General features: G+C 33.8%; 1 protein-coding gene across 2 annotated transcripts in view; it reads left to right on the top strand.

The window, feature by feature from the left end:
* The window catches only part of znf326 (zinc finger protein 326), a 36,474-nt gene extending 13,960 nt beyond the window's left edge, over positions 1-22,514 (top strand). Inside the window, exons 4-15 of one of the 2 annotated variants that reach the window (XM_039734488.1) lie at positions 588-672; positions 1,703-2,036; positions 7,519-7,684; positions 8,514-8,870; positions 14,933-14,952; positions 15,038-15,077; positions 15,154-15,253; positions 15,549-15,696; positions 16,161-16,260; positions 20,463-20,593; positions 21,026-21,121; positions 21,344-22,514. In XM_039734488.1, coding sequence (XP_039590422.1) covers positions 588-672; positions 1,703-2,036; positions 7,519-7,684; positions 8,514-8,870; positions 14,933-14,952; positions 15,038-15,077; positions 15,154-15,253; positions 15,549-15,696; positions 16,161-16,260; positions 20,463-20,593; positions 21,026-21,121; positions 21,344-21,550 — 1,784 coding nt within the window. In that variant the 3' untranslated portion in view covers positions 21,551-22,514. The remainder of the gene's footprint in view (positions 1-587; positions 673-1,702; positions 2,037-7,518; positions 7,685-8,513; positions 8,871-14,932; positions 14,953-15,037; positions 15,078-15,153; positions 15,254-15,548; positions 15,697-16,160; positions 16,261-20,462; positions 20,594-21,025; positions 21,122-21,343) is intronic. The other variant, XM_039734489.1, reaches the window with a different exon arrangement.
* Positions 22,515-23,170: the final 656 nt, after the last annotated feature.

Raw genomic sequence — 23,170 nt, 5'->3', positions numbered from 1 at the left:
TTTTTCAGTTTGTGCAGTATGAGCAGGGGTATTGAGGATCAAAATTTAAAGCTTAATTTCCTCCTAGTCTTTATTCATTAGCCTGATTATTCTCGTTGGACCACTGTATGCAGTGATGCTTAATTTTGAGCACCCAAAGTACACAGGCCTAGCACATGTTTTAAGGATGTCTTCAGCTAACCCAGTACTTATGCATATTGTTTGCCTCATACACCAGTGCATTTAGATTCACTACAATGTTGCAGCATTTTCATTGGTTGCAGATCAGTGATGAAAGGAACTGGTAAATTTTCAGTAGGTGAGAACAAGTCTTTAAAGACCTGTGTTCTGTTACAGTAATTGAGAATATTGATTTTGAAAAATATTTGTGGTTGGCATCCATATTGAGTACATTCAAAATTGTTGCTCATCAGTGCACCCCTCAAATTAATCAAAAGTGGCTATATGTACAAAAATTGCTGTAACAAACATGTTGGGTATAGAGCATTTTATTTAATAAAATATATATTGTGTGTGAATAAAACGGTACTAAATACTGTTGTGTGCACAGAAGCACTGATACATTTTAAATTGCTTCAATTTTTAAGAAATGAACGTTGGCTTCTCTCATGGACGTTTTGGAGGATCATCCTTGAGATCATTTGATTCCTTTGAAAGCAGTCGAAGTGAAAGGTATGTTTTTATATCACACTTATTGCATAATAAAATATTCAACAGCAATCTGACATCTATCATTTTTGTAAATTTTTCGTTTGTTAGCAGTTGTCTAAGTCTGATTTTCATAATACTAGTGTTTTGGTTTTCGATTTAAGTAGAAAAATGTTACATTGAAAACCTCTGAAGAATTACAAATTCATAACTCCTTTTCTTTTTCTTTACAGAAAATATTTCTTTCAGTTTCGTATTAATTGGAGATTCTGATCGACTTCACCTGCTTTTAAATTTAACTTTAATCCAAATTTTATCAAACATTATACTAGAAACCTTTTTCCATTAGTGTACTAACAGCTTTGAAAGTAGTTAACATTGGTTTATAGGCAAAATTTGTCAGTTAGTAGCTATAAGAATCCAAATTTTAATTGGTAGTGGTAATACATATAAATTAGGCGTTTTTATTTTTCCAGTGCCTATTTTTAAATTATTTTATTTTTTTGCTTTGGGCGTAAACCAAAAATGTTAAATCTGGAAATGTAGTATTTACAGCATAACTAAAAAGTATATTTTCAGAAAGCTGTTAGATTTTTTTTTTTAATCATAAAAATGAATAAAGTAAATCATTTTAGATTGTGTACTGAAATGTTTTGAATGTTATACATGGTCATTTTGAATCAGGACTGGGCTGTTTATTTCTAAAATAAAATTTCTTAATTTCCATTTCTTTTTGAAGTTACTATATTTGCAATTCCTTGTACTCAAACATTAGCAATTAGATATATAAACATATGTGTGTGTGTATATATATATATATATATATATATATATATATATATATATATATATATATATATATATATATATATATATATATAAATTTTTTTTGCCCAGTCCTGTTCAAGATATACAGTGTACAAAATGTGCCTAACAAAAGTGGATAACATTTTGTTATCACTTTAGTGTAGGTATTGTTTAAAATGTTATTTTTTGTGTCTCTTAAATATATACCCAAAACCTCATCTGTTTCCTCACTCTGCAATTTTTCCAGGTTTGGACCTTACGAGTCTTATGACTCCGGGTCTTCTCAGGGTGGCCGTGATCTGTACAGATCTGGCTTTGGAAGTAATTTTGGTGGCGGATTTGACAGCTCCTTCCAGAATAACTGGGAGCCATCTTACCCACGGTCGAATTTAAGGTCTGGGTTTTTGGATAATGGGGGAAGAGAAGGTTACTCTTCCTACAGCAGTTTTTCTTCACCCCATATGAAGCCTGCACCTGTAGGCTCTCGGGGGAGAGGAATGCCTGCTTATCCTCAAAACAGTTTTGGAGGTAGAAGCCTTGATCTGGGAGGACCAACAACAGTCAGAGGCCGAGGCAGAGGAGTAAGTACAGAATCTTTTGAGATTCTATTAACAACCACCCCTTTCTGAATCCCTTCAAACCAGAATCAGTTTGAAGTATGCAGTATCAGACAATCTTTACTCTAAAGATTAGCCAGACAAACCAATGTGTACCCTTTACTGCTTGATTAGCCTTACGTTTTCCACATATCATCTTTACGGTTTTTATTGTACCAAAAATAATCAATTTTAGATTGCCACACACTTCTATATATCATTGAGACTTTACATTATCGTTGGAGATTTGTTAATGCTCTTTGTGTGTTATCTGGTCACCTTTTTAAATTCAAGGTCATAAAGCTGCTTTTGAGGTATTTTATTCTTCTTTTACACTGGTTGTCCATCCGTAGTGTGATCTATAGCAAATCACAATGGATGAGATTGCTTTTACACTGGTAATTCATATGTTTTCCTGTACATTGGTTTCTGTGTTCTGAAAGTGGAAGAGAGTATTCTTTATAGATCTAGTACTTTGTAAATTAACATGAAACCTGTGTGTTCCTGCATTTGCCCAGGCAGCATTATTACGCAAACTACACCTGTGAAATGAATGAGATGTTGGATTTGTATTGATAACACAATATAAAATTCCCTATTTATTTGCTTTTCCTTTTTATTAAAAGTAATAGTTTGGAGGTATAGTGCACGTTTGCCTTTTTCCACTTTGGTACATAAGTTGAGGTCTTGTGTGTCAGCAGTTTTTCAAATATACTGTAGTTTTATTTGTGTTAACTCAGCTGTGTTGTGTGTGTAAATCCATTCTTTACCTGCCTCCTCCATACCCCAAGAGAAATTAAATATGCCACCTTTCTCTGACACTGGTGACTGATCTTTTAATTGAGCATTTAGCCATTATTTGTTTTAATAAAGGGTTAATGATGGTAGTTTTCACAGTGTGTAGCATGGTGGGAAATACTACTGTTTGTGTTTATTTTATATTTTTTTAAATGTTCAATGAATCTGATATCATTCAGACTTTGGTATTAACTTGTTAATCTGGAGCTCTGTACTGATCCAGGTGTTTGATTACTGGTTTCAGATCAGTGTTTTAATAAATGGGAGAAACTGTAGGTATGAGCTTGGTTGTTAGTTAAGAATGTGATTGTTGCTTAAAGCATTTGTTTTGCTTCTTCCATTGCAGATAGCAGTTTTCATTCCTACACTCATTAGTTCAGTGTATGACAAGTAGGTGCAGTGAGATATGTATTGCATACTAGATCACATGCACTAAAATACTCAAGTGTATTCAAAATGAACTTGAGGTGACTAGGGGTAACGTACTTTTGTGTAAAAGTAATATGTTAGTATATTTGTACATGTGCATGTAAATACTTACACAACCTACACATAATATTTCAACCTCTATATGTAATTAGTAAAATGTAAGGAAATGATTGCCATAGCCGTGTTTCTCCCTGTGGCTCATCAAGTTGCTTCTCTGAATTTAAGGTTGATCCTAAAGCTATAGATTCATATTGCTGATCTTCCTTACTTTGTTGTTATATTCATGACTCTCTTCATCTTGTATATCTAGTTACTGATATGGTCAAAGGTTGTAAGTGCAAAGTGAGAATACTTCTGTTTAGCAAGTATGCAGAAATAAGTAGACCGTGACCACCTGTATTCAATTGCTTTTTTGTGAAAATGGACTTAAGAGGTGATGTTCAGTTTGCTTAAATGTATTGTAGAATAAAGAGACGTACAAGTAAACTTTATGGAGTTGATTTGGTTTGTTTCTTGGGAGTATTTCCATGCTTTTTAATATCATGCATGTAACTCCTTATATTTAAACTACAATTGTCCAAAATTCAGCAAGTTTTACCTTAGAGAATTAACATGTCTATTCCGAACCTTCCCCTGTTGATTTTTTTTTTGTTTATTACTCCAGTATAGTGTGTGTGTGTGTATATATATATATATATATATATATATATATATATATATATATATATATATATATATATATATATATATATATATATATATATACATACATACATACATACATACATACAGTGGAGGAAATAATTATTTGACCCCTCACTGATTTTGTAAGTTTGTCCAATGACAAAGAAATGAAAAGTCTCAGAACAGTATCATTTCAATGGTAGGTTTATTTCAACAGTGGCAGATTGCACATCAAAAGGAAAATCGAAAAAATAACTTTAAATAAAAGATAGAAATTGATTTGCATTTCATTGAGGGAAATAAGTTTTGAACCCCTACCAACCATTAAGAGTTCTGGCTCCCACAGAGTGGTTAGACACTTCTACTCAATTAGTCACCCTCATTAAGGACACCTGTCTTAACTAGTCACCTGTATAAAAGACACCTGTCCACAGAATCAATCAATCAAGCAGACTCCACACTCTACAACATGGGAAAGACCAAAGAGCTGTCCAAGGATGTCAGAGACAAAATTGTAGACCTGCACAAGGCTGGAATGGGCTACAAAACCATTAGCAAGAAGCTGGGAGAGAAGGTGACAACTGTTGGTGCGATTGTTGAAAATGGAAGGAGCACAAAATGACCATCAATCGACCTCGCTCTGGGGCTCCACGCAAGATCTCACCTCGTGGGTGTCAATGGTTCTGAGAAAGGTGAAAAGAATCCTAGAACTACACGGGAGGAGTTAGTTAATGACCTCAAATTAGCAGGGACCACAGTCACCAAGAAAACCATTGGAAACACATTACACCGCAATGGATTAAAATCCTGCAGGGCTCGCAAGGTCCCCCTGCTCAAGAAGGCACATGTGCAGGCCCGTCTGAAGTTTGCCAATGAACACCTGAATGATTCAGAGAGTGACTGGGAGAAGGTGCTGTGGTCTGATGAGACCAAAATAGAGCTCTTTGGCATTAACTCAACTCGCTGTGTTTGGAGGAAGAAAAATGCTGCCTATGACCCCAAAACACCGTCCCCACCGTCAAGCATGGGGGTGGAAACATTTTGCTTTGGGGTGTTTTTCTGCTAAGGGCACAGGACAACTTAATCGCATTAACGGAAAATGGACGGAGCCATGTATCGTGAAATCCTGAGCGACAATCTCCTTCCCTCTGCCAGGAAACTGAAAATGGGTCGTGGATGGGTGTTCCAGCACGACAATGACCCAAAACATACAGCAAAGGCAACAAAGGAGTGGCTCAAGAAGAAGCACATTAAGGTCATGGAGTGGCCTAGTCAGTCTCTGGACCTTAATCCAATAGAAAACCTATGGAGGGAGCTCAAGCTCAGAGTAGCACAGAGACAGCCTCGAAACCTTAGGGATTTAGAGATGATCTGCAAAGAGGAGTGGACCAACATTCCTCCTAAAATGTGCAAACTTGGTCATCAATTACAAGAAACGTTTGACCTCTGTGCTTGCAAACAAGGGTTTTTCCACTAAGTATTAAGTCTTTTTGTTAGAGGGTTCAAAACTTATTTCCCTCAATGAAATGCAAATCAATTTCTATCTTTTATTTAAAGTTATTTTTCGATTTTCCTTTTGATGTGCAATCTGCCACTGTTGAAATAAACCTACCATTGAAATGATACTGTTCTGAGACTTTTCATTTCTTTGTCATTGGACAAACTTACAAAATCAGTGAGGGGTCAAATAATTATTTCCTCCACTATATATATATATATATATATATATATATATATATATATATATATATATATATATATATATATATATATATATATATATATATATATATATATATATATATATATATATATATATATATATATATATATATATATATATATATATATATATATATATATATATATATATATATATCTATATATATATATATATATATATATATATATATATATATCCATCCATCCATTTTCTAACATCCATTTTCTAACACACATATACACACAGTAGACCCTTGACTTACAAAGTCAATTCGTTCGCAAGGGCTGGTTGTAACTCAAGTTGGTTGTAAGTCAAGACTATTTTTCCCATAAGAAATAATGGAAATACCCATAATGCGCTCCAAACCTCCCAGAGCAACACTTACTTAACCTTTTCATAATAAAAAAGGGTTGTATATTTTCCTGGTCTATACTGTTTCTTCATGTACAGTGTCATGTTCCCTTTTTTTTTTTGTTGTTCTTGTTAAATTGGACACATGTTCAAAGTGTACTACTTTTATAATTTGCTTAGTCTGTTTCTTGATTAAATTGGAATAATATTTTTCCTTCAGATTAAACTCGTAAAAGTCTCCTTCCCTGGCAGCTTTCATTATTGAGCCTTTTAACATCTCTGTGTATTTTACCAGTGTAAAAACAGCTCTGTGTACTAGCCTGCAGTGGTGTGGTACAGGTGACCAGTGTAAAAAGGAGTATAACGTACAAGTTTGAAAACGGCATAGATGGTTTATTTCATGTTGTAAGTTAAATCTATAATTCAATATTTAGTTTTGTTGTATAGTACTTTTTCCTGATGTAAACATAGCAACCCCAAAATTAGCATTGTGAAGAAACATTTTCTTGCAACTAATTTCCAGGGGAAATGTACACTTTCCTTGTTAAACAATTCCATTATTTTTATATCTTCCTAAGGAGTTCAGCTGCTCTCTCATGTTGTTTTCATATCGCAGTAAAGGGCACCTTTGAAAATTCTAGGTAAAATATGTAGATATGCAAGACACCATAGTAAATTGTCCTAAATTTTCCCTGTTCTCATTTTTCTATTTCTCTCATCAAAAGCCATTCAGTTTTTATTGCCTCTCATGCCATTTCTTTATATTAAAAAAAAAAAAAAATTAAAAATTGTATATACATTGGCCAGGCATTTGTGTGTAAAGTGTTACTGTTGAATTTTTTTCCCCCGTTTTATTTGCAAACAGTATGGAAGTAAACACTTGTGTTAAGTATGTTTCATTCAGAAGGTTTAGTTTACAGCTCATTTACTCTGTGTCAGAAAAGGTCAGAATCTGAAGGTTACTATACCAAGATTTAGTTAATATGGATGGATAGGTTTTTTTTTTTTTTTTTGAGTAATAATTTAGATTTGTGTTATACAAAGGAAAATATTACATCAATTTTTTTGAGCCTGCTTTTCTATTGCAGGATCACTAACGTAAGTCTGTGCCCCTTTTTAATATATTAATTTTCTGTATTGGGAATACGTTTAATTTTAAGCCAGGTTTAACTGGTTCCATTTTAATACTTTAATATGAAGATGAATCTCTGTTTAATATATGGCTGAGAGAGAGAGCATGCAAGAAAGTTTATATGAATTAGAATTTTTTGGCTTTGTATGTTTTAGCCATGTTAAGATTTCAAGCTTTTTTAATTTTTTTTTTTTGATCATGGCAATTCAATGTAAAATGTTTTAAGTGCTTATGTATATGCATGCATTGTTTACATTTTATACTTAAAAAGGTGGGTGCTTTTTTTTTTTTTTTTTTTAAAGTACTGTTCATTTTTATAAGTATATTAAACTAATGAAATAATTTTGCAGCCAATGGGGCAATTTATGAATCCCAGTCCAGGACTCGTGATTGACTATCAAAACCAGGCCAGTATGAGGGGAGTAAAGAGGAAGATGATGGCTCCTAACAGACCTGATGTCTTTATCAAAAAGCAAAAATTGACCAAACCTTCTACAAACACAAAGAATAATCAGGGTAAGAATTCTGCACTTTTTCTTTATGAAAAGGTTTTGTGGTAGAGGATATTTGCCTAATTATCTTCTGGGTTGAAATTTCACTGCATGTCCTTTTACATGTGTCTGACTTTTCTAAAACTGGTGTTTCCACTTTGTTAATGTTTTACTAAATTTATCTTACCAGGCCATGTTGTGATGTGATTTTTTTTATTTATATATAAAATAATCCTCAGTTTAAAACAAATTGTAACCCAACATTGATACTTATTACAAATAAGTTTGGAGAGTTTGTTTGTGGAGAGTTTTTGCAGTCCTTAATATGGTTTCTCAGAATTACCTTATTTATTATCTGTTTTCTCGCTTTTGGAGAGACTTTATAACATTCCCTCATCAACCATCTATGCTGGATGAAATCGTCTTATCTAAGCCTGTCAATAGCATCACCTTCTTGCAGCACACAACAGTCAAACTTATTTTCTTTCTGTCCTGCTCTCTGTCCTGTAAATTTATACTTGCTATATTTCTTCATCTCTGTTTTGAGATATTTTACGCTGTACTAATATGTATAGTTTAACTTCACCACCACTCCTTTTTTTTCCTCCAATAGATTTTTCTTCCCCTAAGGGCACTGCTGGCTGAATTTAACCTCTTAATATCCTGGGATATTGTCCCTAAATAACTTCACTCTGTCGCTTTAATGGTCATTTCTGATTTGGTTTTTTTTTTCTCCTGTGCCTACATGCCTGTTTCGCACTACTTGTTTTAGCATGCTAAGAGAAACCCCTCTGCTTCACTCTTCTGTGACCTCATATCCTCTTCACTCTCCACCTCACTCCTGTTAACTGCAGAAGATGCTGCAGAGCAATCCAACACTACCATGACCAGCAACAACGATGTGGTGCAAACTCTTGAACCCAGATTGATTCAGAGGAATCTTGAATGCCCCTGGTACACTGATGAGCTTCGGGAGCTCAAGACCTTGGGTCGCAGGCTGGAACGTCAGTGGAGATCATCTGGTCTCGATGTTCACAAGGAGAACTGGGCAGCACACCTCCGACAGTACAGGCAGGCACTTGCTGCTGCTAGGGAAAAGTACTACTCTCAAGAGATCATTAAAGAGGAAGATATTCCAGAAATGATACACTCTCCTTCCTCATCATCAACTTCCTCTTTATGTGGCCAAGATAATGCAGATTTAATTCAAGGTAAGATCAATGTTCTCCACTCGACTGCTTCACTGCCTTCAGATCTCTCCCCAACTTGATTATTCAGTTCAGAATTTTTGCAGGGGTCAAACTTAGCAGGTTGAATAGCAAAAACAGTTGCGTATGAGGAATACAATCTTTAGTTAATGGTCACTGAATGAAATTCTAGTCGAGTAGAGTGCTTTGGTCAGTGTAGAGAAGTGGGAATTGTTAAGGTATTTAATAGTTTTCACAAAGCATATTGCAAGGTTAAAAATGGGTTCTTCTAGTGGCAACTTTTGGCTTCTGTATGAAGAAGGTACATGTATTGACATGGTCCTCTTAAATACTTGTTCAAAGCTTAGAACTATATTTGAGGGTTTTTTGACTTTTAACAAACCTACTAAATCACCTTGTAATTTTACACAAACTTGTTTCCCTAAAAATTAGAATTATTAAAAAAAATCTGCTTAAAATAATTGTTGTCCCAAGTAATTGTATTTACCTTTTAACTTTTAATAATTACCTTAAATTGTGTACACTTTTTCAGTGAAACATAAAGGACATGTGGTTGATTATTGTGAGATATCAACTTTCTTTGCTCTTGTTCATCATGTTTGAAGCCCAATTCAGTAATATTTTCTTTGTGTAAAACCCCAGAGGATTACTTGAATTCAGCATTTAGATTGCCTGACATTTTGTTATTGATACCACACTGTACTGCCTATCATGATACCCCATTAAGTCGCCCATTATTTCCAGCTGTGGCTTCATTAAATGCATTTAAAATCTGAAGGGTCCACCATGAAGCTCCATTTTCTTTCTTTTCTCAGATTTATTCCATATAGTCTTCTTTTTAGTGGATAACTGCATAGATAGCCTGGCAAAGTCCTTGTATTTACAAACTACTAATGATTGTGTCCTTCACAGTTTGGTAAAATTTCCCATGTTTTTCAGGTTTTTTTTTTTTTTGCTCTATAATGTAAGTTGCATTGAATCCCAAAAAATGGTTGATTCAGATATCCTACAGTGTTAATGCATCAGTTTGCTCCTTGAAATCAATTAAAAAGATCATGGTGTGTTTGTGTATACACTATAAAAATATAGATATTAAAGTGAACCAGTTCATCTTAATAAAAATGTCTTTTTATAATGATGCTATGACTCTTGTGTTCACAACTTCTATGGACTAATATGTGGATGAAGTTTCTTGACTGTTCTAGAACACCACAGTTGTCCCAGTATTTATGAAGTGTTAAAGTGTGTTGACAGCTTGTGTAATCATGATTTTCATTATCTAATTTGCTAGTAAACCAAATTATTATTTTGTTTCTTTTTTACCACACAATTTAAGATTAAACCTTAAAAACTTCAGTTGCTTCAATCATGAATAGTTTGCTTCATATGTGTGGCATTCTGACTACTACCTTTCAGTTTATAGCAGCTGAAAAATGTAAATACTGCACAGCATGTATTTATGGTTATGAATATAACATTGGCACAGTTTACAATGTATGAACATTTCTAATTTATTTATTATTTATAGATAATGAGGTAACATTACCTGCTTTCATTCAAGAAGGTCTTTCGATCTTTAAGCATCATTTAATCATTATAGCATTTGCTCAACCACTTCATTTTTTTTCCTCCAGAATTTTTACAATGTTTAACCACTTAAACTGCATAAAAGTAGTCTTTGTGCGATTTGAGGAAATTCTTCAGATCTTTGTCTCAAGTTCTTGTTCATATACATACCACTGATTATGATCAAGTGTAAGAATATTAGAATTCCTTAATGCAGATATTGATCCTTCATATTTACAAGGAAGGGCACATAATTAAAAACCTTTTTGGGCATTTGGTGTGAATGTTGTCTTGGCAGTGAAGCTTCTTACATAGTCGCTGTTTGAATACTATTTTTGTCACCTGTGAATTATGACACAAGTTTAAATTAGTAGACCCTGTAGCACCTTTTCCTTTAATGTTATCTGCATATCTGTGGATGCGAGATGGAGGGGTAAGCTTATTCTTGAATTATAAACAATATATTGTACATAAATTCAGAATTGTGTGCATTTGCCCCCTCTTAAAAGTTGAGTGTAGTGTTTTGTTCCCCCCTCCCAAACCTATTTTGTAGCTAAATGCATTAATTGGGCGGTATTTCCATTCTCTTTTCTACTTGTGCACTTGAGTGTTCATTTAACTGTTAATATAGTGTAGAACACTCTGTACAGTGCCATATTTTAATCTCGTTAAAAGAAGTATGTATTACTTTAAAAGCAACTTAAGTACTACTTAAAATATACAAAAATTAAAGCAGCATATGAGTATACCCCAGGGGCAGAATAGTACAAATGGAATAAATAAAGCATAAGGTACGTGGATCTTAAGTCTGAATTGAAAAGGGATATGTAATTTCTCAAGGAAATATTGCTAAACGTATGAAATCTAGACTGTAAATATGAAATGCTTTCAGGGTGTGTTTGAGTAAGCTTTTGGAGTATTCACTTTTAGTTGTGTTGATGGTTTTGTCACAGCAGTTGTATGGTAATGCATTTAGGGGTGTTTATTTCAGAAAAACATAAAACCTTGTTAGCAGTAAGGAGTTTAAAAATTCACCTGGTCTGTTTAAACCTTTACCATGCTGCTTCTAATTTAGTTGAGTAGCCTTGGATAATGGTCAACAAAATACTTCAATTTGAATTAAAGTACATAGCAGTGTTTTAAAGTGTGAAGCCATATGACTGAAGTTCCCAGCAAAAGGTTATATTTATGATATTGCACTGAATTACTGGAAACAATGCATATACAGTAGAGCATTTTAGACAGATAAGACTTAGTGTAAAGTATTCAGAGAAAAAGATAAAAGGATTTGCTTTTTCTGCCCAAAAATGGGTTGTAAGCTTGAGTACAGCAACACTTAAGTCATCCTTAGGACACTTGAACGTGTTTTTCTAAGAATAGGAATGTTATCAATACAAAACTAACTGCTTGAAGGAAGAGGAACTAGAGAACACAGGGTCATCTACAATGGGAAACTACTACAAATTTACATAACCTTTTAAGGTAAATATATATAGTGTGAGAAGGGCCAAAATGGCTGGAGAGTCAAAATGGGAGAGATCTGAGATTGATGAGGCAGTAGAAATTGGAGCGGAGAGTATTGATCTGAAATAATTGGGGGAATAAAAATCTGCTAAATGATTGCAGCTGCAAATGGAGAATAAAATGACCTGGTTGATTGGTCTTTAATATATTTGGGTTTGTTTATTTCCTTTTGATCACTTCTATGAGGTAAAGTACCCTAGTTTGCAACAAGTATGTGAATATAATGGAGATATGAATTTACCGGGTTTTCACGTAGTATGGTAGACCAAACATTTTTCAGCAGTTGCTTTGATTTTAACTGTTATTAAAGACACAATGATTAATAACATCATGCAAGGATACATTTTCCAGAAATGGTTTTATTTGTGCAAGATGCATATAAGTTTTTTTGACAAATGTTAAGAAAAACACACACTCTTTGTTACTGAAATATGGTGTGCATAATATAGGAATAGGGGGCTATCAGTGTGCTTGGGTGTCGGTTATATGTGTAGCCTGTTAACCATCGGGCCTGGTTCTAACAAGTGTTGTGTCTACACTTGTGTTGCCAGTATGCTAAGGATAATATATTAAATTTGTCACTTATTTTACTTACTTTTCTGAGGGGAAACTTCTGTAGTCCATTTTATGGCTGTGGATGAATTGGCACCTGCAAATATGGTGTTTTAGATGCACAAAATATGCTTGCGAGTTTTTGTCTACTTGGAAAGAATTTGCTTTTTCACAAGGCTGTCAGGTGTTTATCTGTCAGGAAAATTGTCTGTAGTACCACTGATTTTTTTCTGTTAGTCTTTTGTTTATGTAGTGTCATGTTATTTTGATGTTGTTCTTGGCTGTTCGTGTAGTTCAGAAGTCAATAATGGTTGTTAGCTTGGTAAAATGTTTGTAGCTGATGACTGTGCCTTCTTGGTTTTTCATTGCTACTGCTGCTGATATAGTATAATGATAATGCCTTGTAGATCTCTCTGAAAAGTAAAAGCAGCAAACTTTGTTATATTTCTAAACCAGGCAATATTTAGCTGGTTTTATTTTCACTGAACATGCCTGCTCTCTTCAGGATAAAAAAATATGACCTGCACCTTTTTTAAACCTTGCATGTAGTTTAATTAACATTGTGTCACAGTGTAATTCAATAGCAGTTATTGTAATGTGGCTGGCATTTCAGTTTTCAAATGCAAGTTTAAATCTTCTAATGCTTAAGATTTTAGTGGAAAAATCTATGACAATTAACCACTGTGCTTTAAGTATAGGGTGGTCCACATCTAATAATGCAATTTTCATTACGCTATAACTTAAGTTTATTACATAGAAAATCACCCGAAAAATCACGGACCATCGAGGTGTGCAAACTGACGACATGAAGAATCGTCTTCGCGCCGAACTGGAGTCGTCCCCGCATAAATCCAATTCATCCAGACGACCTGGATCTGTATAATTCGATCTGGACCACCCTGTACTAGCATTGCAGAAAGATATGGGCTGCTGTAGTTTTCTAGGGTCAACATGAAAAATGACGACCTGTTGTCTCATGCGCCACAGATTTCACAATGGGGGAAAAAAAAATGAGGGTTTTGTGCGTAACATCAATAGTTGGCCTTTTTCTTCCACTAACCCTTCCAGCTACACCTTTCTTTTTTTTTTTTTTTTTAATCAGACAACTGTTGTGTTAAGCATTGATACCTTCCACTACAGTTGTACTGCATAACTGTATAATCCTGTCTATTATAATTGTTGGTTCATCTACCCCTATTGAATTTTGTTCAGAAAGTATTCATCAACTTGTTTATAAAACTACAACTAAAATTCTAAGTTATCTAATTCCACTTATTTGTCGAACTAATGTTTGCTTTCAATATGTTTACCTTCTACAAAACTAACATTGTCCAATGCAAATTGTGTGGTGGTTAATATAGTCTGCAGTAATGATCTTTACTATAGAAAATTTATTTTAATTTTGCCAACCCATGTAGTTTGATGTATATCCTCACTGATACATTTCAAAAGCAAAATGTCCTGTTTAGTGTTAAAATCTAAATGTATTGGTTACTGTTGTACTGTAATGCCAGTTGCCCTTGTAAAGTGCTTTCCTCCAGAGGCACTGTGAAACATGGAAACAAGGTTAGTCACTTTGGTAGATGCAACTGAAGCACATAGGCAAACAGTTTTGTCTCAAATTATCTGTTTTTTAGATTATGCAGTACAAACTACAAAATCCATGGGTGCAATAGGAATGCAGATGTTTTTACATTATTTGTTTACTTGTAAAATAGTGAAGGGTGATTATGGTGTTAAAAGTAAATATGTTTATCTGTAGTTGTAAATGGAACGCTAATTTCTGTGGATTCTACAGATTTGTTTTCTTTTTTGATAACTTTTCTGTGGCATAATACCAAAAATAATAAATAAAAATGGCATTGGGTAATTTGTTTTGCTTTTCTAAAAATGTCATCCTTTTTGGGAAGCAACATCTTTTCTCAAAACAAAGTTCTGGGTTCTGCAATGAAATTTTATAATCTCTCATCCAGTTTTGATTACATTCATTTTACAGTTTTATAGAATTGAGAAACACATGAGCTGTGTGTTTTTTTTTTTTTTTTTATTTTTTTTTTTTTTTTTTTATAATGGAAATCACTTACACTAGTATAGTTTTTAATAGGGCAAAAAATGCATGATAATCGGTCAGTTTGCTATACATTTGTATTTTAAAATATATTTGTAAAATATGTTTTGCCTGTTTACCAAATTAATGAAAAGAGTGAGACTTTCTGTAAATGTCACTGATTTGTCATGTTCATAGACAGTGTGTTTAAATAATGTAAATGTAGTGTAGAACATTTTAAATGATGATTCTGAGTTTGCCAGCTGCGGTCTTTTACAAATATAATATCTCTAAACTTTAGATGCTTACGTGTTTTTTTTTTTTGTTTTTTTTTTTTTTTGTTTTTTTCCCCTTTTGTCCCTCTTTTTCTTTATAGGAGTAAAGACTACTACAGAGGTAAGTCACTTTCTGTGTGTAGCCAATCATTGTTCAACTGTGCAATTTATTTCAGTCTGTTCATATGGATATTTTATTATTTCAGGGAGATGCTGCTGTAGAAGGATCAGGAGCTGGGGATGCAGGTATGAAAGAAAAATCTTGTGTCGTGAACTTTTTCATCATCTAAGAATTTGTGTCAAATAAAACTTTATATTCAAGGAAAAATTGAAGATGAAGAGCAAAGGAAACTAGAGTCAAGAAGGGAGAAACAAAGGCGCAGGAGGGAGAAAAACAATGAAAAATATGGGGATGGATACAGGTATATAATAACTTGCAGTTTTAAAGCCAAAAATGTGATCTAAAGCTTTTTTAATAATCCACTCATTTGTGGATGAAACTTCACAATGTAACAAGTAAGGCATTACATTTATAAGTATGGAATTTAACATGATACCAGATCAACTAAGGAAAACAGGATATTTGCCTGTACTGTTTTGTTGAAGTAAAAATCAGTTACGATTAGGTTGTTTAAAATTGTTCTGAATATACTAATTCTCTTTTATACTCAAGTCTGCAAGATAACATGGAATTCTTACCAAGCAATTTTATTCCAGGCTTGCTTTCACATGTTCATTTTGTAAATTCCGAACATTCGAGGAAAAGGATATTGAAAATCACTTTGAAAGTACATCCCATCAGGAGACACTAGATTACATTCAGAAGCAGGCCAAATTTGATGAAGTCGTAATAAAATTCCTGCATGTAAGTAAAATATTTTATTAAATGTGAAATTTAGCTCTTTTAATAGGATGCTATTTAAGCAGTGTTATAAAAATGATATATTTGTATACAGCGTAGGTTTTGCTTTAACATGCAGTTTGAGTGGATTTTGTTTAAATATCTGAATGTGTGCAAGTAAACTTGATGTTACATTACTTTTTTATTGACTTCCATTGTGAAAAATATTTAGTCGGCTTACAGCACTTCTTTTTATTAGTGTGTTTTGGCACATTCTGTACTTGAAATTATTTGTATTAGTTCCAAGTAATTTAATATTCAAAAGTGTCATTTTAAATAATGAATTATTAATAGTTTTATAATAATGAAATCCTGATTAATTTTCTAAAAGTAATTAATGCATTAACCAGCATCACATAGGAACAGTCCATCAAAGTTCATGAAAGGTCTGAAGTTTTAGCATTGGTGTTTTTTGTTTCCATTCATAGGAATCCATGGTCAACAAATTCAAAAAGACAGTAAGTCGCAAACTTTTGAGTTCACATCCAGAGCAGACTCCTGAAGAAGCTCATAAAGAGTTAATGGAAGGTATTTTATCAGCAAAATTTGTGAATTCTTAACCATTACTGCTAAAAGCTGTATAGATTAGGGTTTAAATATCTGTATTTAAATACACATATACTGTTTGAGATTTGCCATTTTATTTCCGTACTGAAAAATACTGAGTTAATTTTGCATTCATGGTTATTGAATAATAAATAGTATGCCCTCTGGAAATGTCAAAACTACATGACTGGCATGAGGGTACACAATAGTGCCCCTTGTATCCTTCATTTATATATTCTTAGCAAGACGGCAGAAAGTAGCTAGAAAAGTTGTCGTGTGATGGGTGCTTTTTACACAAACACACACACATAATTTAATTGATTTTAGAACTGGGATATGGGAAGAAAGCTTATGTACCTGCAGAAATACAGAGGCAATAGAATATGCATATTCTACAAATACATGACAAAAGACTGTAGATCAGTACATATAATTTAAAAATATAGCGATTAAGGCACAGCACCATTCAGACGAATGAAAAATAATGCATTTATACTGTACATTAATATCTTTAGCAACTTAAAAAATGTAATTTTGCAATACTTCAGTAGGTAGGGCCTTTTATTACAGCTATTTCAACCCTAAGAATGCAGTTTCGTGCCATGTAGTACAGAATCTTAACACTAGAATCCCTGAAGCCTAGAAGGAAACTCTTAATCCTGGCCCACCTTAAATTCCTTCGTACCTCTCCATCAGCATCTTTTGTTTTGTATATGTGTCGATCAGCACAAGCAGCCTGCTATCCCATTTCCCCTTAACGGAGCTCAACGTGGGCAAACAGTTCTCCCAGCTTAAGGCTCCTTATCTGCGTGTGAGGTGCCTCTACTTAGAGAGGGAGAGGCACCACGTGAACATCACTGAGAGAATAAAACTGAATTTAAAAAAAAAAAAAAAATTGCTAACTTTTACAAGTAGCCATAATTTACACCAGGTGTTAAGACTCAAATCAAATGTGTGTTTTTATTATAGTAATAATAGGGGGGGTATGGGATAGCAGGCTGCTTGTGCTGATCAGTACATTTACCAAACAAAAGATGCTGATGGAGACATGCATAAGCATTTAAGGTGGGCCAGGATTAAGAGTTTCTTTGTATGCTTCAAGGATTCTAGTGTTAAAGCACTTTTTACTGTTAATTTTAATTTAGAAGCTGTGGTTAAAGTGAAAGTCTGGTTGAAATTGTTCATAAAGCCTATAATAAGATCTGAGTTGCATTTTTAGCTGTTTTCTAAAAGTTTAAAGAAAGGCAGATTTAAACTTCAGATTAGAATTTGATTTCTTTAGCTATTAAGAGGTCTGACAAAAGTTATGTTAAATCAATCTGTAATAGTGCCCTTATTCCCAATTGGTTGCTTTTTCTAATGTAGCCACTGTCTATAAAAGTGTTTTTTGTGTGTGTGTGTGTGTACGTGCCCCTATGTATTCATGTTTGTTTGTGTCTCTGTTTCTGAACAAATCGTTTGTTTAATTGTATACACGGCACTACAGATACAGATGTCACAAGTACCAATTCAATACCAAAATCACAAAAACATAACGGTACCACCCTTTTTTTTTTTTTTTAAAATAGTATCAGTCATACTTGGTGAACATCAGTACCTCACTCATGCATGACTAAATACTTTGGAAGGCACAATAACAGGTGAAAAAACAGTGAGCATAAACTACATGTTGTAATAACATGTAGGTACAAGGAGATAGAGGATTGGGGAAAAAAGTTTAAGCCAAAACTCGCAAACAGGTTTTTATTATTACCACTTTTATGTAATTATGGAGTTATTTCTGAAATATGTGCATGCAACAAGAATGCAATGACATGCAAACTGCCTAACAGGCTTATTAATTAACTGCAGGAGTTCTGAAATAATGGATCAATATAAAACTGACAAATGTGAACGCATACAAGAAGCCTTAACGTTAGGATAAATTTGAAAATTGAGGAAATAGATTTGGAAAATTAAAGCACCAGGTGTTTGACATTTGAAACTTGAATGAATTTGGCTCATCTTTTAAATAATACTCTTCAGTATTTTTTTTTCTTTCTTTCTTTTAACCAGCTTATAATGTAAATATAAATATTATTAATGGTAGATGTTACAAACCTAACAGAGTAATTCTGTGACAAACATGGTTTTAAAAGCTAGAAAAATGGTTTTAAAGAGTTTGTTTAAATAAAAAATATCTTGAACTATCTTTGAATTAAGAAATTCATTGCTACTGATATAATGCTTGAATTTGGTTTTAGTATTAATTTTACTGAATATTTTTCAGTTACTGGAGAGAATAAAGTATGTACTGAAATCCCTCAAGATTATAGCATCTCCCCACCAATGAAAGTTTCACTGGTATTTGGTATTGAATATACAAATTTTGGTATCGTGACATCCCTGTAGTTCCCATAATATCCATGTACACACAGTGCTTTCAGAAAGTGTTCAGACGACTTCCCATTTTTACAAAATTTGTGATATAGCCTTATGCAAAAATGATTGTTTTTTTTTTTCCCCCCCTGTCATCCGGCAACACAGAATAACCCAGAATTACAAAGTAAAAACAGGATTTTAGACTTAAAATTTATTAGAAGTCTAAGAATATTACACTGACAAAAGTATGTTTGCTTTTTATTTAGTTGAAGCACGTTTGGAAGTAATTTATAGCCTTTAGTTGTATTGAGTATGAGGCAGCATGCTTTGCGTATCGGGGCCTGAGGAGTTTCTGCCATTCATCTCTGCAAATCCTCCCAAGCTCTATTGTTCTGGATGGAGACGGTCAATGGACTGCTATTTTCAGGTCTCTCCAGAGATGTTTGATTGGTTCAATTCTGGGCTCTGGCTTAGCCATTTAAGAACATTTACAGAGTTGCCCTTAAGCTACTCCTATGTTGTCTTCGCTTTGTGCTTAGGTACTGTTGGATGGTGAACCATTGGTCCACCCAGAAAGTCAGTGTTCTGGAGCAGGTTTTCATTAAGGATATCTCCGTATGTTTGCTTCATTCAGTGTTACTTTCATCCTGTCTAATCTCCCAGTGCCCGACAATGAAAAAACACACCACAGCATGATGCTGCCAACACTGTGCTTCACTGTTGTTGGAATGGTATTGTGCAGGTGATGAGCAGTTCCTCTTTTCATAATGCTTAGAATTGAGCCCAAACAGTCCAATCTTCTTTTCACCAGACTCCAAGCTTGTTTCATATTCTTAAGAGTCCTTTAGGTTCCTTTGTGCAAACTACAAGTAGGCTTCTTTGTGTTTTTACTGAGGAGAGGTTTCCATCTGGCCACTCTGCCATAAATCCCAGATTATTGGAGTGTTACAATAATGGTTGTCCATCTGAAAGTTTCTCCCATCTCTTCACAGGATATTTTCATCCAGAGTGGCCATCGAGTTCTTGGTCTCTTACAAGGGCTCTTCTGCCACAATTATTCAGTTTGGCAGCGTAACCAGCTCTAGGAAGAGTGGTAGCTGTTCCAAGCATCATCTATTAATGAATTGAGGAGGCCACTGTGGTCTTGGGAATCTTCATTACTGCAGAATTTTTTTGTAGCCTTTCCCAAATCTGTGACTAAACACAGTCCTCCAGCCTCTAAGCTGTGCTGGTACTTCCTTCAACCTCATGGCTTAGTTTTTGCTCTGATATACATGGTACCTGTGTTTGCCTTTCCTAATCAGGTCCACCAATCAATTGAATTTACCATATTTGGACTCCAAAATAGGTGCGGAAATTTTAAGAATGATCAATATAATGGCATGCACCTGAGCCAGGTTTAAAATGTTCCTAGCAAAGGTTCTGAATACACGATAATATCGGCTTAATTGTAATACATGTGCAAAGTTTTCTAAAATCCTGTTTTCACTTCTCTGATCTGAGATATTTACTGTTTTTTATTTAGGATGAAGCGGTCTGAATACTTTCTGAATGCACTGTTAGCTCTGGTACCTCAGGGATCTCGCTTCCATGGTTCAGTTTCATATCTAATTCTCAATGCAGTTAGTCGTCATTTAATTACTGATTATTGTTCAGATTATTTGAAACACCTGTACAATGTAAAATTTTACTTGGATCCACAGAACATCATTTTAGCATTTATTTATTTATTTACTTATTGGTTAAAGACTTACACAGTCATTTCAGATGTTATTAAAAACTGGTTATGTTCACATTTATCTGTTTTTCTTTTCCTTTTGTAGGAGTTACAGAAGAAGACTATATGAGAAAAGTTGACATGGTACATTGTAATGCTTGCCATGCTTATGTTCCAGCTGTTGTGTCTTCAGTTCAACAGCATATAAAGTCGAATGATCATCTGAAGAATAAAGTGGTGTGTAATCGTAGTCTTTGCATTTTCAGAAGTTTTATCTGGTGATAGAACACGCATTTTCTATGTATTAAAACACATTTTAGGATGTCTTTAAATGGAAATAACTAAATTTACAAAACAGCCCAAAGTACTGAGATTGGCAGTTTTTTTTTTTTAAATTGCCTGTTTATCTCATTTGCCATTTCCACTTAAACTTTCAAGACACTGATATTCTCCTTGATTAAGTGATTAAAATGCCTCTGCCCAAATTAGTTTTTCAAGTTCATGTTTCAGTGTTTTTCATTTTCACAACCAAATACATTTTACATTTGCTGTAAAGAACATCTGAAATCATTTCACAGTTTGTCAAGATAGTGTTTTGCAATGTTACATCACATTTCTTTTGTAATATTATGGTTCATTTTTTGTCTCTTGTTTAATGCGTTTTTCTAGCTATACAAAGAACAGTTGAAGAAAGAAAGTGTCCTAACCGCTACAAGCATCTTGAATAATCCGATTGTGAAAGCCCGCTATGAAAAATATGTTAAGGTATCTCAATTTGCATTTAATGAGTTTTTAATTGAAAATATTTTAGGCTATATTAACATGTATTAAAATTAATTCTTTAAAAAGATACACCATTCACTTCTAGACTGCTTTATGTAGCAAAACCAAATTTGCACAAGTCTGTTAGGACGTAAAACCAAATTATAAATTCTGTATGTTTAAAGGCTCATTCAGGTTTTTTTTTTTTTCCCTTCTTTCTTTAAGGGTGAAAATCCATTTGAAGAGCCACAGGAGCAAGAACAAGAACAAGAACAAGAGCAGAAGCAAGATCAGGAACAGGATCAGGAGCAGGAGCAGGATCAGAAGCAGGAGCAGGAGCAGCAGGAAGATAATGAACAGAACGAGGCTGCAGAGGAGACAGTGTTATGTACTGGTGATGAGGCTACTGAACCAGCAAGTGAAATGAATTAGGTTCAAAGAAACATTTTAAAATTGGATGTGTATGCGCCATTTTGTGTTCTGCAGAAAAATGTTTTATAGTGTAGTATTGGTAGTAAAGCTGCTAATGAAGTCAGATCTGTACCTGAGTAGTGAATCTCATTTTGTTGTAAGCTATGTGGATGTGTTTTTTTTTCTACAAGTAGGTTTAGCGCATGCAGACTAAAATATTGCATGGCTATTAGAAGTTTTCCTTTGTTAAATATTGTGTAATTTAAAACATTTTGGCAAGGTTGCATTCAGGGCATCTCCTCTTTTCAAAACTTTCCATAATTTTATTAAGTTTTCTTTAATGGTGGTTCCTTTGCAAATATTTTAAATGTAGTACTCTGCTTTGAAGGTTTGTCCAAAATTGTTTTCAAATAAAACCTAGGTTATCTCTGGTTCGATGTTAAAGGAAATAACTGTATCAGAGCTCATTGTTAGTAAACTTCTGCAGTTTGGCTGAAATTAAGAGAAAAAGAGGGAGAAAGTGTGCAAGATATAGCTTCCAATATTTTTTATTCTGTTTTTACTTTAATTCTTATTTTAATTGTCAATAAATGTAATATTTCCAATTTTGTATAATTTTGGTCTTTGAAAACACACAACACAGTATCCTTATTTAATGTGGTTTACCATGTTCATACCTGTAACTTGTTACCCCAAATGGCTATGAGATCTGTATAAGAAATACATGCATCTTAAAACAGTAAATGGAGAAGTACATTGTCTTGTTAACATATTAATACAGATTTTGGTAAAATATTCTAAAAACTGATGCATCAGTAAAATAAGACATTGTGCCATTACCATTGGTGGCATTTCTATGTACTGTATGTAACCATTCTTCTGTATCATATTTAAATCATGATATTTTTGTCGGCTTTGGCTACATTTATTGAATAAGTGTTGCCTTTTAACATGCTGCGTAATTATAAAAAAAAAATACACTGCAGTTTGAGTGACTTATGTTTGTTGTCAAAGCCAGGGTGTATAGTAGAGATCATCAGGTTTGGCCCGTTTACAGGTTTTCGTTCCAACCAGATTGCTTATTTAAAAGGCAGTTATTGCAGCCAAAGATATTCATTACTCAAGCAACATTTTCAAGTACTTTAACTGAAATTAAAGGCAAGTTATTTGATTCAGTCTTAAAAATTTACATTATTTGTATTTCTCGGTTTTGTAGCCAGCTAACATTTTAACAGACCTCAAATTATATGAGAGACAGCAGCACACCATGTTGCTTATTCTTATTTACATTTGTATGCTCATCATGAAGTATCTCTTTGAATAAAATATTTGGAAAGAAACGTTAAGAGAAAAAATGAACTAAGATTTACTAGTCATAACTGAACCACAAATCTCTTGGATGATCTCCCTGAAAGGAAAAATGTACAGTACAAGAATGACCTAGCATGGTAGAACATAAGTCATAAAATTTTTAATCGGCCATGATTGACGTTTAATAAAAAAATTGTTTTGTAACAAAAATCAGCAGTCACAGTGGCCGGGGGTTGTGTGTGTGTGTGTGTTGTAAAGAGACAAAATATGATTACCAGCCTAATGTACAGTTTCTCCTCTACTGTATTTGTGAGGGTTGAACATGGGCAC

Source organism: Polypterus senegalus, chromosome 14 (genome assembly GCF_016835505.1).
Source record: "Polypterus senegalus isolate Bchr_013 chromosome 14, ASM1683550v1, whole genome shotgun sequence".
Lineage (NCBI taxonomy): Eukaryota > Metazoa > Chordata > Cladistia > Polypteriformes > Polypteridae > Polypterus > Polypterus senegalus.
The sequence above is the reverse complement of the archived record's forward strand: the minus strand, read 5'-3'. Positions and strand labels throughout refer to the sequence as shown.